This window comes from Dendrobates tinctorius, unplaced genomic scaffold (genome assembly GCF_039654945.1).
Source record: "Dendrobates tinctorius isolate UK_male_01 unplaced genomic scaffold, ASM3965494v1 ptg000396l, whole genome shotgun sequence".
Classification (NCBI taxonomy): domain Eukaryota; kingdom Metazoa; phylum Chordata; class Amphibia; order Anura; family Dendrobatidae; genus Dendrobates; species Dendrobates tinctorius.
Genome location: NW_027362062.1, coordinates 1,535,239 through 1,552,436, shown reverse-complemented (window position 1 = coordinate 1,552,436; position 17,198 = coordinate 1,535,239). Strand labels below are relative to the sequence as shown.

The 17,198-nt window shown below is 44.3% G+C and overlaps 1 protein-coding gene across 2 annotated transcripts in view; it reads left to right on the top strand.

Annotated features, from left to right (window-relative positions):
• The window catches only part of TUT4 (terminal uridylyl transferase 4), a 145,276-nt gene that overhangs the window by 37,168 nt on the left and 90,910 nt on the right, over window positions 1-17,198 (top strand). For both annotated transcript variants that reach the window (XR_012227454.1, XM_073563741.1), the window contains exons 4-11: window positions 6,745-6,861; window positions 9,419-9,596; window positions 11,441-11,529; window positions 12,366-12,417; window positions 12,849-12,918; window positions 16,479-16,605; window positions 16,694-16,813; window positions 16,897-17,097. Coding sequence is in view for 1 of the 2 variants with exons in the window: in XM_073563741.1 (XP_073419842.1) it covers window positions 6,745-6,861; window positions 9,419-9,596; window positions 11,441-11,529; window positions 12,366-12,417; window positions 12,849-12,918; window positions 16,479-16,605; window positions 16,694-16,813; window positions 16,897-17,097 (954 nt within the window). In the remaining variant the exon portion in view is untranslated. The remainder of the gene's footprint in view (window positions 1-6,744; window positions 6,862-9,418; window positions 9,597-11,440; window positions 11,530-12,365; window positions 12,418-12,848; window positions 12,919-16,478; window positions 16,606-16,693; window positions 16,814-16,896; window positions 17,098-17,198) is intronic.

Sequence of the window (17,198 nt, the reverse complement as noted above, 5' to 3'; positions counted from 1 at the left end):
AACTTTCTGTTCCAGGCTGGGAATTCAGTTGTCCTTCTCCTCTGCTTTTCACCCTCAGACCAATGGGCAGACAGAGAGAACAAACAAGACCTTGGAGTCATATTTGCGATGTTTTATTTCTGCTGATCAGGATGATTGGGTTTCATTTTTGCCCTTGGCCGAATTTGCTTTAAATAATAGAGCTAGTTCTGCCACTTTGATGTCACTTGTTTTTGTAACTTTGGGTTTCATCCTCGATTTTCTTCAGGGCAGGTGGAGCCCTCTGCCTGCCCAGGTGTTGACACTGTGGTGGAGAGAATGCACCAGATCTGGGACCAAGTGGTGGATAAGTTATCTCTCTCCCAGGAAAAGGCCCAGCGGTTTTCCAACTGACATAGGACCATTGGTCCCCAGTTTAAGGTTGGTGATATGGTGTGGTTATCATCAAAAAATATTGCTATGAAGGTGGCTTCTCCTAAGTTTAAGCCTAGATTTATTGGACCTTACAAGATTGTGGAGATTATTAATCCGGTCTCTTTTCGTTTGGCTCTTCCTGTCACATTTAAAATCCATAATGTGTTCCATAAATCTTTGTTGAAGAGGTTTGTTGAACCTGTTGTTCCGGGGGTGGCACCTCCAGACCCTGTATTGGTTGAAGGTAACATGGAATATGAGGTAGAGAAAGTACTGGATTCCCGTCTGGCTAGACGGAGACTCCAGTATTTGGTTAAGTGGAAGGGTTATGGTCAGGAGGATAATTCCTGGGTCTCTGCCTCTGATATTCATGCCAAAAGATTGGTGCGTGCCTTTCATCGGGCTCACCCTGATCGCCCTGGTGGCGTAGTTGAGGGTTCGGTGACCCCTCCTCAAGGGGGAGGTACTGTTGTGAGTTCATTTTCCCCTTCATTACTGAGGCCCGAGGAACTCCCTCTTCTGGTAAAGAAAGGTAGTGAGCCTGATTATCAAACACCTGAGGCTGATGATGATGACTGGCTGAGTGGAGTTACTGACTGGATATAAGGCTGCTGACACCCTTCTGCCCTGCGGGTGATTTTTCTGTGGGATCCTTGGAGACCAGTCTGAATTCCTGCTCCCCTAAAGCTAAATTTGCTGCTCGGCCTTTTGCTTTGGTGCTTTGACTTCGTTTTGCTTTGTTTTTCTGGATTTCTGCCATTCCCTGCTGGGGGTGTGCTGAATTCATTTAGCTCTGTCTTCTGAAAATACCTGAGTGCTGATTTAGTTTTTGAAGCCTAGCCGCTTCAGGGCCTTTTTCATATCAGCTTGTTGGCTTATGTCTTTGATAGGGTTTTGGCAGATTGCAGACAGCAGCCTTCCTGTCCTTTCCTATCTAGGTAGTTTTGGACCCCGTCTTTGCTCAGTCTATCTTTCTGTCTGTGTTAGTATTTTCATCTTGCTTCACCGTCATTATATGTTGGGGGCTGCCTATTGCTTTGGGGTCTGCTCTGGGGCAGTTTAGATTTCCCCTTTCTTTCTTTAGGCCTATGTAATTCTCCGGCTGTGATCGAGGGGTCTAGGGCATCGTAGGAACCCCCCACGGCTACTGCTAGTTGTGTTGATAGGTTCAGGGGTCTGCAATCTGATAGTTGCCAACTTCTCTGGTTTTCTGGACTTAGCTTGTATTTCTGCTTTTGCCTCCTACGGTGACTCATTCATAACAGTTCCCTCTGCGTAGCCACCCCTGTAGGATCCCTGATAGCCAGCCTCTGTGCACTATTGCGGGCTCAAGGAAGAGAACCAGGCAGAAATGTTTCTATGCATTCTGCACAGCCTGCAAAGCCACGCTCCCTAGTGGTAGCACGTATCCGCACTGCCGGGACTGCATCCAGAACTCTGGGTCAGAATCCCAGGGAGTCCCTACTGACGCTTCAGTATCACAGGCCACGCCGGAATGGGCAACTCAGATATCACAGTCTATGACACAGTCCATAGACAACCTAACTGCCACATTGCTGCAAGCTCTGCAGAGTCGGGCCCCGGCTATGGACGTTACACAGCAAACGGACAGCTTGTCTCATGAACATGCTGCTTCCGACTCTCACAGACGTAAGCGGACCCACAGGTCTCGATCACCTGAGTCGGCCTATAGCACAAGGTCGTCCCCCCCCAGGGAGAGACAGCATCATTCCAGGTCTCCTAGGCAGTCCCCTGTCACAGACAGACAGTGCAATTTACCACAGAGATCCCCCACCACAGAAGACCCCTGCCCCAGGTCTCCCTCCAGGGATCACCTTAGTGAGGCACAGGATTCGGAGGGCATCTGTGACTCCGACTCAGATAACGAAACGGAGAGGTCCGTGGTACCTTCTCCCCCTAGCAATACAGCGCTAGTTGAGGACATAATCTCTGCTATTCATCGGGTGCTAAAAATTCCAGAGTCTGCCCCGGAAGTCCCAGAACATAGGATTTGCTTCGAAAGTGTTCAGAAACCACCTAAGGTCTTCCCTAATCACCATGAGTTTGAGAAAATACTTACCAAACAGTTTGCGCAGCCTGAGAAAAAATTTGCTAATCGCAAATATTTGTAAGCGAAGTACCCCTTCCCACAGACAGACACCAAACAATGGACAGATCCACCTGAAGTAGACCCCCCGGTTTCTAGGCTGGCAGCGCAGACCTTACTCTCTCTGCCAGATAGCTCAACCCTCAGGGACGCAGCAGACCGGCAAGTAGAACGCATGGCTCGTTCTATTTTCGAAGCGGCAGGCGCCTCTCTGGGCCCTGCGTTTGCTTCAGTTTGGGCAGCCAAGGCCATCCTGGCTTGGGCCAAAAAACTACAGGAGGGTCTTCAAGCTTCAAATCCCGAGCTCTCGGACCAAGCGGTCCAGATAGCAGTGGTAGCAGACTACATGCTTCATGCAGCCCTGGATTCCGCAAGAGGTGTAGCGGGAATAGCATCAAACGCCATCACGATCCGACGCATCCTCTGGCTGCGAGAATGGAAAGCGGATGCGGCCTCAAAGAAGTCCCTCACGCGACTTCCGTATCTTACTGGAAGACTTTTCGGCGAAAAGTTGGACACAATGATAGCCAATGCCACTGGGGGTAAGAGTACCTCTCTCCCTCAGCTAAAACCGAAACGCACGTTTAAGCGAAGAAATCAGACGCGATTCCTATCCTTTTGGAATTCCTCGGGCTGGTCCGTCTCGCGCCCAGCGCAAAACCGTAACCACTCTCCACGCAGGGACAACCCACGGACACAGCAGCGACCGGACAGGTCTTGGCAGTCGAAAGCAGGCCAAGCGAAACCCAAGGGAGGAAAAGCCCCCTTATGGGCCGTTGTTTACGGTTGAGTTCTCATATTGTTCTTTGAGCTCGTACATAGTAGCCTTCTTACAGGCATGGTTATGTTATTTGGTTACGTTCCTCCTAATGCTTTTGCACAAAACTGGAGAAGGCTGACGCCGTCCAGGGGTGTATACTGCAGAGGAGGAGCCAAAGTTAATCTTTTTCAGATTATGCATAGTGTCGCCTCCTAGTGGACAGCAGCATAACACCCCATGGTTCTGTGTCCCCCAATTAGAGGCTAAGAGAAAGAGATTTTACGGTGAGTACACAAAAATCTTCTTTTTGTGTGACGTATCTCTCTGATTTAAGGGTACAAAAATTCAAAGTTTGAAAATTGCAAAATTTTTGCCAAATTTCCGTTTTTTTTTTCCTCATAAATAAATGCAAGCTATATCGAATACAATTTACCACTAACATGAAGTACAATATGACACAATAAAACATTCCCCAAATCAATTGGCTCCGTCACTAAGGGGAAGGAAAAATGAGGGGCTCAAAAGAGGCTCCTGCCAGATAGAGCTCAGGTGTCTGGTAGACTGATATTCATGCATCTGGACTCCAGTTCGTACTGCTCCCTTTTAAATTTCCCGCCAGTCACAGACGGGAAAAGGACGCCGCCGGTCAAAGTTAGCCGCAAGTTGCATTTGGCTCACCATGGAACGCCCAGTGCATTCCACCATAAACAGATCACTGAAAGTTCCGTACAGAATACGTGTAACGCAGGATGCGTCCCACCACAGAAAGGTGCAGATTGCGGCTAAACGCACCTGCGCCCCGCTGTAGATATGGTAACAGATATATGCGGTAATTGAGTAAGTCTACCCGATTGATATCGTAGGATGTTTACTTCTTGCAAATATCATTATTACAGTTATGGCCAAAAGTATTGACACCCCTGCAATTCTGTCAGATAATACTCAGTTTCTTCCTGAAAATGATTGCAAACACAAATTCTTTGGTGTTATTATCTTCATTTAATTTGTCTTAAATGAAAAAACACAAAAGAGAATGAAGCAAAAAGCAAAACATTGATCATTTCAAACAAAACTCCAAAAATGGGCCAGACAAAAGTATTGGCACCCTCAGCCTAATACTTGGTTGCACAACCTTTAGCCAAAATAACTGCGCCCAACCGCTTCCGGTAACCATCAGTGAGTTTCTTACAATGCTCTGCTGGAATTTTAGACCATTCTTCTTTGGCAAACTGCTCCAGGTCCCTGATATTAGAAGGGTGCCTTCTGCAAACTGCCATTTTTAGATCTCTCCACAGGTGTTCTATGGGATTCTGGTCTGGACTCATTGCTGGCCACCTTAGAAGTCTCCATTGCTTTCTCTCAAACCATTTTCTAGTGCTTTTTGAAGTGTGTTTTGGGTCATTGTCCTGCTGGAACACCCATGACCTCTGAGGGAGAAACAGCTTTCTCACACTGGCCCTACATTATGCTGCAAAATTTGTTGGTAGTCTTCAGACTTCATAAAGCCATGCACACGGTCAAGCAGTCCAGTGCCAGAGGCAGCAACCATGTTTGACTGTAGGGACCGTGTTTTTTTTCTTTGAATGCCTCTTTTTTTCTCCTGTAAACTCTATGTTGATTTCTTTGCCCAAAAAGCTCTACTTTTGTCTCATCTGACCAGAGAACATTCTTCCAAAACGTTTTAGGCCTCTTTCACACTTCAGTTTTTTGCATCAGTCAAGATCCGCCAAAAGGACGGATGGCGGATCCGTTTTAGTACTGATGACAACGGATGGCACCCGTCCGTTTTTTTGACGGATCCGACAAATGAAGAATTTTAAAGGAATCGCAGCCTGGAAAAGGAGAGAGAGAGAGTGTCTGGAGGATCCGCCACAGAAAAAAACGTTGCAAGCTCCGTTTTCAAATCTTTGAGGATGGTGACGGACAGGAACTTTTGGCGGATCCGCAAAAAAAAACGGATGCAACGGACGGCAATCCGTCACAATCCGCCAATAATGGAAGTCAGTGGGGAAAAAACGGATCCTCAAAAGAAAATTGCGGATCCGTTTTTTTCAAATCCTGGCGGATTGTGACTGATTGAAAAAAACGGAAGTGTGAAAGAGGCCTTAGGCTTTTTCAGGTAAGTTTTGGCAAACTCCAGCCTGGCTTTTTTATGTCTCGGGTTAAGAAGTGGGGTCTTCCTGGATCTCCTACCATACAGTCCCTTTTCATTCAGACGCCGACGGATAGTACGGGTTGACACTGTTGTGCCCTCGGACTGCAGGGCAGCTTGAACTTGTTTGGATGTTAGTCGAGGTTCTTTATCCAACATCCGCACAATCTTGCGGTGAAATCTCTTGTCAATTTTTCTTTTCCATCCACATCTAGGGAGGTTAGCCACAGTGCCATGGGCTTTAAACTTCTTGATGACACTGCGCACGGTAGACACAGGAACATTCAGGTCTTTGGAGATGGACTTGTAGCCTTGAGATTGCTCATGCTTCCTTTCTCAAGTCCTCAGACAGTTCGTTGGTCTTCTTTCTTTTCTCCATGCTCAATGTGGTACACACAAGGACACAGGACGGAGGTTGAGTCAACTTTAATCCATGTCAACTGACTGCAAGTGTGATTTAGTTATTGCCAACACCTGTTAGGTGCCACAGGTAAGTTACAGGTGCTGTTAATTGCACAAAATAGAGAAGCATCACATGATTTTTCGAACAGTGCCAATACTTTTGTCCACCCTCTTTTTTATGTTTGGTGTGGAATTATATCCAATTTGGCTTTAGGACAATTCTTTTTGTGTTTTTTTATTTAAGACAAATTAAATGAAGATAATAATACCAAAGAAATTGTGTTTGCAATCATTTTCATGAAGAAACTGAGTATTATCTGAAAGAATTGCAGGGGTGTCAATACTTTTGGACACAACTGTATGTGATATACCGTCCTGAATGTCAGCATTGGCATATTTTTGCCCAGATGATCACACACCTCAGTAACCCTCACCCGGAGTATATCAATTTGCGCTACTCTTTGTGATCTGAGAGATTTAAATGAAATAATAAAAAAAAAATGAATAATAATCAAAAAGACTATTATTATCTAGGGAGCTGATATCCAGAGAACAAAAGGATCACCAATTGGAAATCCAAAGTGTCGGATCCTTCTCTCTCGCCAAAGTCATCTGTTTTGGTTGAGAGACCCCCGTACACATTAGACCGTCAGCTGATATTGGGGTTTTTTTACACTTCTCTTTACATGTCGTAATCATGTGCATGCCTTAGCCGTATGGGGACGTACGATCGTAATGTAGAATCTCATCCCTCCCACCAAAGTACACATTTATCAAAATGCTCCAGAGAAACTGATCCCCTCTATCAGGCAGGGTGGAGAAGGGGAGTGTATTCCTTAAATAAAGAAGCCCAAGGCCAGCAAATGTAAAACAATGTACTTGATATGAGCCTGTTGTCATTGTAATTTCACCTTCTCATGCTTCTTCCAGAGATCTCCGGACTTCTCCAACTGCCTGTACCTATGCAAGCTGTGCTCCGTACACATCGAGAACGTCCAAGGCGCCCACAAGCATATAAAGGAGAAACGACACAAAAAGAACATACTGGTAAAATATTCTCTGTAGCTTTGATAATCTATCTTTGTGGATGGTTGATTTCTAGCAGAATTTGATTGTTCTCTCTCTTACATTTGTCTTGTATCAGTCTTGGATGCAAGTTACTGCATGGAAAAGTTATGGCTGCGGTTTTATCTGATCGAGGGCAACATGTACAATGAGTTTATATGTTTTCCTTAGGTTACTGGGTTTTCTCTGGGTAATCGGATCTTTTACACTCCAAAATAATAATAATACTACTGATAACTGACTTCTTTAACCCCTTCCTGACAAGGCGATGTTTTTCTCCCCTTTTTTTGAAGAGCCATAACTTTTTTTTTTTTTCATTTTCCATTCAGTATTTCCATAGGAGGTTTTTGTTTTTTGCTGAGCGAGTTGCGCTTTTGAATGACACCATCCATTAATATAATATACTGGAGAGCAGGAAAAACAATCCAAGTGCGGTGAAATTGCAAAAAAAAATTGTTTTTTTTTTTTTGGTAGATGGTTGTTTTTACAGCATTTATTATATTGGTAAAAGCGACCTGGTAATTTGGTCAGTATGATTACAGTGATACCAAAAATGAATATATTTTTTTTATTCAGAGATTATTTTTCCATTTTCAGCAAAAATCAGTCTCCTATGAGCACCAGCCATAGGCCGGCTAGCATAGGAGTACCTTCATGACATGCACTGGGGTCTTCCGCAGACCCCCAGCTGTCATGGCATCCCATTGGCACCCTGAGATTGCATCATGTGGGCATCGATGCACGATTAATACAGGGTAGTTCCTGTGCTGCATGCTGTAAATGCGATGGGACCTGCATTTGTCAAGACGTTTATTCTGTAGATAGGCAATAAAAGGTCGATATCGACTGGTTCTGCCAACAATTTAATGTGTATGGGGGTCTCATCCGATTCTTTTGTCTGTCGTCTGTCAACTTTCTAAAGTGTGTAGTAGAGTTAGTCGGCAGCTTTCTCAGACAAGCGAGCGCTCCTGTGTATGGGAGAGAGGGCTGTCGACAGAACGATCTGCTGAAGCATCGTTCTGTTGACAGCCATCTAAAGGTACTGTCACACAGACAACGATATGACCCGGTCAGGATCGCTGGTGCATCGCTAAGTGGTCGCTAGTGAGCTGCCAAACAGGCAGATCTCACCAGCGACATAGCAGCGGTCGGTGGTCGCTACTTACCTGTCAGATGAGGCGATGAAGACGTCCTCCCGCCCGTGTCCACGCGTTGCTCGTCGCCACAGCAGGAAGCCCAGCAGGAAGCTGACGACGAGAAACGGCCTAGGCCATTTTCGCGCGATCAGCAATAACCAGCGGGGGAGCCGGTCGGAGGTAAGTGTCACCCATAGCGATATCGCTAGCAGTATCGCTGCTGCGTCACAAAACCAGTGACGTTATAGCGATATTGCTAGCGATATCGTGTAGTGTGACGGGCCCTTAACGTGTATAGCCGGCCTTGGTCTGACCTGTATATAAAATCGGATGAATGATTTGCTTAAGGGTCATCCTAAGGCTAAGAAATTAGGTGGTTATTGTACTCTAAGGAGGGCAGATATCTGAAAGCAGACTGGAGCCTGCAAAAAGATCTGGTCTCAACCTGAGACTTTTGATCCTTTATTTACATTGTACAGCCGTGGATCAACAAAAGCCATTGTCTCCCAGTATGATGAACATTGATCCTGCCGCTCAGCAAACGACCATTTCAAGGTCTTAAGCTGGAGTCACACATAGCGACTTACCAGCGATCCCGACAACAATATCAACGTGTCAGGATCGCTGGTAAGTCGCTATGTGATCGCTGGTGAGCTGTCAAACGATTAGCGATTAGCACAGCACCACCGCGCGCCGCATCGCTGTGTTCGTTAGCGCTGATGCCATATTCATGTCAAAAATAGAATTAAAATAAAAAATATTGTTATTCTCACCTTCCGACGTCCCGCACAGCCTTCCCGCCTCTCTCCACGCTCCGGTCCCAGTGAGAATTACCGCGATGACGTCCGTTCTCGCGGGATCGCGAAGTTTGGCGGTCATTCTTGCAAAGGATTACTGGGACCGGGAGCGTGGAGAGAGGCGGGAAGACTGCGCGGGACGCCGGAAGGTGAGAATAACAATATTTTTTATTTGTTTTATTATTTTACAGCTGATCGCTGGTCTCCCGCCTGTCACACGCAGCGATGCGTGCTGGCCAGCGGGAGATCAGCGACGAAATAAATGTCCAGAGGTTTCTTGCAGCGATCAGCGATACCGGCAGGGGGGCCGGTCGCTGATCGCTGTCACAGCGATCTCGCTGGTGAGATCGCTGTTGTGTCACAAAAGTTGTGACTCAGCAGCGATCCCGCTAGCGAGATTGCTATGTGTGACGGGGCTCTTACGTAGACGCCACCACTTGGCTCTTGTGCCAGATAGTTGGATGATAGAAGAATCCTGTAAACTTTGTCAATACATTAAAGCCTCCTTCCGATACATTCTCGTGTACCCTCGATTTGAGGATTTAGCAGGTATATGATGTACGAGGGCACAGATATCATTGCTTACTAAAATGAGTGAATTTGCAGGAGAAGCAGGAGGAGAATGAATTGCGCTCGCTTCCGCCTCCGTCAGCGCCTCAGATCGAAGCGTTGGGTGCGACTCTGGTGAATGCGGCAAAGGAGCATGGAATATCTCAGGAGGACTTCCTTTCAAGGCGGGAAATTGTTATCGAGATGGAGAAAATTATACAGATTAAATTGCCAGGTATGTATTTTGTAATTGGTGCTGCCGGTGGAAAATTTCATTTTTCATTATCTGTTTTTGAATTTGAAAATAGACGAATTGTCTGGAATGGCGCCGGTGTGGGAGGTTGATAGCGGTTATTTTTATTTTACACTGTGGAATATAGTATTTAAAGGGATCCTGTCAACAGGTTTTCACAATATAAACTTCATACAGTCTGATCAGAATGTTAAACTATGAACCTCATGTTCAGTTATGTATATTTTTGCGTAGATCATTGTTTGATTTTTGGAGGTGCTCTTTTTTCAGCATATTGTATGATCTGTCCTTTTTTTCTTTTGATGGGCACGCCTCCCATTTGGCACAGGTGATTTTAATTAGCAGGAGACTACATAGTAAGGGGTCTAGCCCATTTCTGCTCTCACTGAAGAGCTTGATGGAGGTGAGTTTCATTGCTCCTCACATTTGGTGTTGGTGCTGTGTGGCGGTCATTGTTGTTGTGGTTTTGTGCTGGTGGGACGGCGCGGTCTGGAGTCATGGGGACTCTGTCTTGCAGCATGGGTGCGGTGAGACACTAGGCCGTCTGCTCTGCCGCTGCATTGCCGCGGTGGCCGACGCACGGCTCCGCTCTGTGGGGGCGATGTGGACTCCTTTCATTTGGTGTTGGTGCTGTGTGGTGGCCATTGTTGCTGTGTTTTTGTGCTGGTGGAGTGGCGCGGTCGGGAGACTCTGGGTTGTCTGCCCTGCCTGTGCATTGCTGCTCCGCTCCTTTAGGGTGATAGGGACCCACTACGAGGTTTGCCGTGACCTGGCGGTGTGCTTTATATAGTCTGGTCAGAATGTTAAACTAAGAACCTCATGTTCAGTTATGTATATTTTTGCCTAGCGGCATTAGATCATTGTCTGATTTTTGGAGGTGCATTTCACTCTCTTTTTTCAGCATAGTGTTTAAAGGGAATCTGTCAACAGGTTTTCCCAATATAAAATGAACAGTAGGATTGTTCATCCATGTGTAGCAAAGCAGGAGGACGACCAGATCTCCATACATTTGGCTGCTTTTCATTCTCCCTTGTACGTTTAATGCAGAGTGACCGTCCACTTCTCCCGGTTTATCGGGGATTGTGGACATCCATCTATTACACCTGTAAAGATGGCATATGTAGCACTGTGTGATCCAAATCTTGTCTACTTGCCTTTATTTTCCTTAGAACAAAGTACACTTTAATCAATAGATTTTGGAATAATAATAAGTTTCACAATTGGATGTGTTGAAAAAAAATGTTCCTGTGCTGAGATAATCTTATAAATGTGCCCCTGCTATGTACTGTGTGAAGGCTGTCTCTCACCGTACAGGAACAGGGTCTGATCATACCACAGCTCCTGGGCAAGGGAGGACACAAAAGAGAGTATACAGACATTACAGCACAGAATCACAGCTGCTTCCGTCTGTGAGGTAAAGCATTTCACTGCCTTTTTTTAAGCAATGTTTTACCTGAAAGAAAGAATCATCTGTGATCCCGTGCTTTCCTGTCTGTATACTTTTTTTTTTCTTCCTCCCCTGCCCTGGCGTTGTGGTCTGATCAGACCATATTCCTGCACGGTCAGACACATTCATTACACAGTACACAGCAGCGGCACATTTATAAGATTATCTCAGCACAGGATCTTTTTTTTTTTCAAACACATCCAATTGTGGAAATTATTATTATTCCAAGACATATTGATTAAAATGTTGATTAAAATTAACTTTGTTCGTGGGGAAAACCTCTTTAAATTTCCTAAATGGTTTGTTTCAGAAATATTCAATAGGTATTCATTACTTACCCGTAAAACTGTTTGCCGCATCCTCTCCTTCTCGTTTCTAGAGTGCTCGCTGAGAATGTACGGATCCTCACTAACTAAATTTGCATTCAAAACGAGCGACATTAACATAGATGTAAAGTTTCCGCCTAAGGTATGTATGATGGTAAATGGAAATAATGTCAGTGCATAGATAATTCCTCATCTTCAGAATGGAAGCCCTATTGAATATTGGCCAATTTTAAAGGGGTTGTCTGATGAGGATAAATCACTGCTGTATACCCTATTAGCCCACCCTTTGAGCCAGATCAGAAACCTGCTGGGAAATCTTCAGCTGGCGGCAGCCTCCTCTGTTAAAATCAACAGGAGTTATCATCCAGACTTGTAATATAGTCTAAATCCATTATGCCTATATAACTTTGATCACCGTGTCGTTTTAAAAAAATGTCCAATATTTTGTATTTATTTGTTACTTAAAGGGATGTTTTTGAAAATTAGCTTTAAAGTAGGGAATGCGATAAAATAAGCTGTACTCACCTGTCAATGCATCCCACCGCTCTGATGGTCCTGCTTGTCTATGTTGACTTGTCCTGCAGTGATAATGTGCTATACACATATGTCCACTGTAGTCAATCGCTGGCCTCGGCTGCTTAACTTTTAAGTACAATGGGAGTGTTATCAGATAGTTTTCACTGGGGGCGTGCACTTATTCTCCCTGTATGATGTTGCCTAAACATAAGCAGGCAGCAACACAGCAGAAAAAGAACACGCACCCACCATATCTCAGGTTTGTCAGTGTGTGAGATGTAATGATACAACTCTGATCTCCTGGTTTAACCTCCTGCATAATTGGAAAGTTCAGGGAGATTACAGCACAGATGACTTGTGCCTTTCACATAAGGTTCCTGTGGGACGGGCAGCACAGCTGAGTTTACCTGTGTCACATTACAAATCTTTATTCTACTGAACATGTAATCTTTTTTATTTCAGATGAGCCAGCCAGATGTTTTAATCAAGGTTCTTGATATTCTAAAAAACTGCTGTAAGTCATTTCATATTTTTGGAACATTTTTTTTTTTTTTTATCTCTGTAGGCTCCATTTAGGATAATGAAAATATGAGAAAATCTTTTTTTAGACTACTGTTATATTTATGCTTAAAGGAGTCATACAGCATTTCGCATTTTTGCACCCGGAGGCGAGAGGCCCTGCTGATGTTGCATCGACTCCTATCTTGCCACATCTCATGCACAGTTTCCAGGTACTATGCATTTGTGCTATTCTAATTAATAGGTGCAACATGTGCATGATACCTGTCGGGCTTGCGTCAAACTTGCCATAGATGCCACGTGAACAGGACATCTTGCCTCCTGGGCCGGAAGTAAGAGGTGCTGGATGATCCCTTTTAACTGTGTGCTGTTTGTAAAGCAGGATGCTCTTATCTCATGTAATGTTTTTCCTCTGGCTGATTCCAGCTGACTTTGTAGAAGTTGAATCTGATTTTCATGCAAAGGTTCCTGTTGTGTTTTGCAAAGACAAGAAGAGGTATGTTTCTGACCCTGATGATTGCTGCTTACCATTAATGTTAATTTAACATCATTTTGTTTTTGGTTCCAAAATTCTGTGTATTTTCTGCAGCAGAATCTGTTTCAACCTGTCATTTCTACTGCCGAAACCACACCTTGGATGTGTGAATCCACACAGTGATTAACAGTATTGTTTTTCAATGAGACCAATTGTTATGGTTTTCTCTCTACTGGCAGATAAAGGCAGATACAATTTTGAAGCAAATCCATCAGAATACAAAGCTGAGTCTTTTATTCTTAGGCCTGACTTGGATGCTACATTTACTTTGAAATTCCATGCCACAATAGCTGAATATTCCTGTATGACAGTTTAGCTCAATGTTTTTCCACCTAGTCTGATTGACAGCCTCTCAGTGTCCCTCCTCCCTGCTGCTGCTTAGATCTCACACTGCTCGGTACAAGCTGAAGCCTTCAGTCAGGCTAGGCTGGCGGTTGGGCAGAGACAGCATACACTAGGTCTCATAAGCAATATTATTGTATGACAGGACTAATATAATGTTTTCATCTTAGCCCCTTCCTGCCCCATTATATGTTTTTACTTGCGAGGATGGGTATATGAAGCAGGCTCAGGAGCTGAGACCATGCTTCAAAAAAGGCAAATGCCAGCTATGTTATACAGCCAGCACTTGCCTGAGACAGCTCCAATCATTGCTGTTTAACCTTTTAAATGCCTCTGTAAGAGGCACAATCACAGGCTAGCATGGGTTGATAAAGGTCAATGTTGGTCTTCATAGTAAATCGTGAATTGTCATTTTGTACCATCTACTGCGTTACTATAGCATGGGAGGACATAAAATAAATGATCACAGGTTCAGGATCCCTAGGGGAGACTAAAAGAAATATTTCGTTATTTTTAAAAAGATTGAAAAGAAATGTATAAAATATAAATATATATATATATATATATAAATATATATATATATATATATATATAGCTCAATGTGTATTATGTATGTCCGGGATTGGCATCCGCACCGTCTCAGCTACAGCCACAAAATTTGGCACAGTCACACGTCTGGACCCCGAGAGCGTCATAGGCTATGTTGTGAGGCGAAATTTTAACCCCAAGCGTTCCAATTCACCAAACAATTTTGCCCCTATCTACAAAATGGGGAAAAGTGTATGTATGTGTGTATGTCCGGGATTAGCATCCGCACCGTCGCAGCTACAGCCACAAAATTTGGCACAGTCACACGTCTGGACCCCGAGAGCGTCATAGGCTATGTTGTGAGGTGAAATTTTAACCCCGCGCATTCCAATTCACCAAACAATTTTGCCCCTATCTACATAATAGGGAAAAAGTGAAAGGAAAAGTGTTGGAGGCAAATTGACAGCTGCCAGATGTGAACAAGGGGGACTTATAGAATGAGAGCGATGGCGCCAAACAGTATATACCGTACAGTTGCTAAGGTGGGGCCCTGACATGGGATACTCATCACACACGGGGATATGAACACACAAACAAAATGCGCCACACACTACCACGTGCTCCAACACATATACCACCCTCAGCACACATTTCACCACACATACACCAACCTCGCCACATAAAAGTCCAAACACAAAAGTCGCCACTCAAAACTCGCAACGCTGTCCCAGAGCTGTTTAAAAGATGAAAAATGAGCTGTGATTGGTTGCTATCAGCAACAGTTTTCTTTGTAGACAGTTGTGGTAACTGAGGCCTATTATTCTTATCATTTCTATGGTGTTATCGTCCTTCTGTAAAGCTGGAAATAACACAATTTATTACCGTGCCAACACAGACCACCCTCTGACACAGACTGCAGGGGGAGCCCAGTATCACACAGGAGAGGATTAGACACATGGCTCAGCAGGCAGTATCACACAGGATAGGATTAGATACACAGCTCAGCAGTCAGTATCACACAGGATAGGATTAGATACATGGTTCAGCAGACTGTATCACACAGGATAGGATTAGATACACAGCTGAGCAGACTGTATCACACAGGATAGGATTAGATACACAGCTCAGCAGTCAGTATCACACAGGATAGGATTAGATAAACAGCTCAGCAGTCAGTATCACACAGGATAGGATTAGATACATAGCTCAGCAGACAGTATCACACAGGATAGGATTAGATACACAGCTCAGCAGTCAGTATCACACAGGATAGGAATAGATACACGGCTCAGCAGGCAGTATCACACAGGATAGGATTAGATACACGGCTCAGCAGTCAGTATCACACAGGATAGGATTAGATACACAGCTCAGCAGTCAGTATCACACAGGATAGGAATAGATACACGGCTCAGCAGGCAGTATCACACAGTATAGGATTAGATACACAGCTCAGCAGTCAGTATCACACAGGATAGGAATAGATACACGGCTCAGCAGGCAGTATCACACAGGATAGGATTAGATACACGGCTCAGCAGTCAGTATCACACAGGATAGGATTAGGTACACAGCTCAGCACACAGTATCACACAGAATAGTATTAGATACACGGCTCAGCAGACAGCATCACACAGGATAGTATTAGATACACAGCTTAGCACACAGTAGCACACAGAATAGTATTAGATACATGGCTCAGCAGGCAGTATCACACAGAATAGGATTACATACACGGCTCAGCAGTCAGTATCACACAGGGTAGGATTAGATGCACGGTTTTTATGTGCAATATAATCATAATTTGTCATAACTAACCACAGTTGGTTACTATGCCCAGGCAACGCCGGGCTCTTCAGCTAGTGTGTGTGTGTGTGTGTATGTATGTATGTATGTGTGTATATATAATATATAAACTTTGTTCTTGAATGCAAGTGTGGAGAATTTTGACTTGATTGTCTCCATGGGTTTACTTTTGGGCACAAAGAAGTGACTAATTCCGTACGGGAATGCTGGATCCTCCCTTCTTCTGACCCTTGCTCTCTCCCCTTCCCCTCCTCTCCTTACGGTGTGTGTCCTCTCTTATTGTCTGTTTAAATTTGGGTTACTTGTTTAATAAACTGTTTAGGTTGTACTTTGTAACGTGATTGGGGAGTCATTGACATTATCCTTATTTTCTCTGCTTTGTACTGTAAAACCATGACCTGACTTTCCTTAATTTGTCAAAATTGTTAAAACTTTAATAAAACTTTAATAAAAAAAAACAACCTTTCTTCTCACCCTCACTGGGGGTGGTCTTTGTTGCCCTTCCTCATTCTCAGGTCCTCTACCAGAGGCCTGGGAGTTTGAGGGTTCTGCGCAGGATCTTGGTTGTTTCCAGCATTGCGCTTTTCTGGACAGAGAGCACAGATGTTGCTCCTGGGATCTGTTGTAGCCACTCTTCCAACTTAGGGGTCACTGCTGATTCTAGTGATAGGAGCACTTGGAGCAGTGATATATATATATATTTTGATGACCCACCTTGTCCCAAATCTAAAATAGAAAAGTTAGCATGCGTGTCTTTGCCTTGTGATTTGTGTATATCTATGTGCCCAATTATATATTATAAATAAAAGTTTTTCTTTTTTTTTTTTTTTTTTTTACACTCCCAGTGGATTAACTTGCAAAGTGAGTGCCGGAAATGACACAGCGTGCCTTACCACTGAATTATTGGCAGCAGTGGGCAGACTGGAGCCTGCTCTCATCCCATTGGTATTGTCTTTTCGCTATTGGGCAAGGGTAAGTAATAATCCTGGGACATTGTAGAAACTCTATAATTGCAGAATCAGAATAAATATTTATACTTGATGTACCTTGTCTTTTACAGCTATGCCACATTGACTGCCAAGCAGAAGGTGGGATTCCATCTTACTCCTTTGCCTTAATGGTGGTATTTTTTCTCCAGAAAAGACAGCCACCGATCCTTCCAGCATACTTAGGATCCTGGGTAAAATTCAGTATATATGTATACATTTCTTATACTACACTATGTGCAGTCATTATATCGCCATCTCTACTGGGCCTCAATAGGTAGATGGCTTCGAAACCAAGAGGCTTGATGATTATCACTTAAAGGGGGTATCTGACGAGAAGTACGCGGAATGGGAATACAGACCGGGAAACAGCGACGGCAAGAATATGGGAATGGATGGAAAGGGAAGGACTGAGAACCACAGGAGGAATGCAGGATCTGAAGCAGAGAACAGGAGGAATAAAGAGAAGCATGGAAAGGCAAGTGGTGCTGCAAATGGGAGTGAGTTAAATGGACAGCCTATTGCTTTGTAGTTCATTCACGTCCACATCTGATGGTGGCGTCACACAGCGTGATCGGC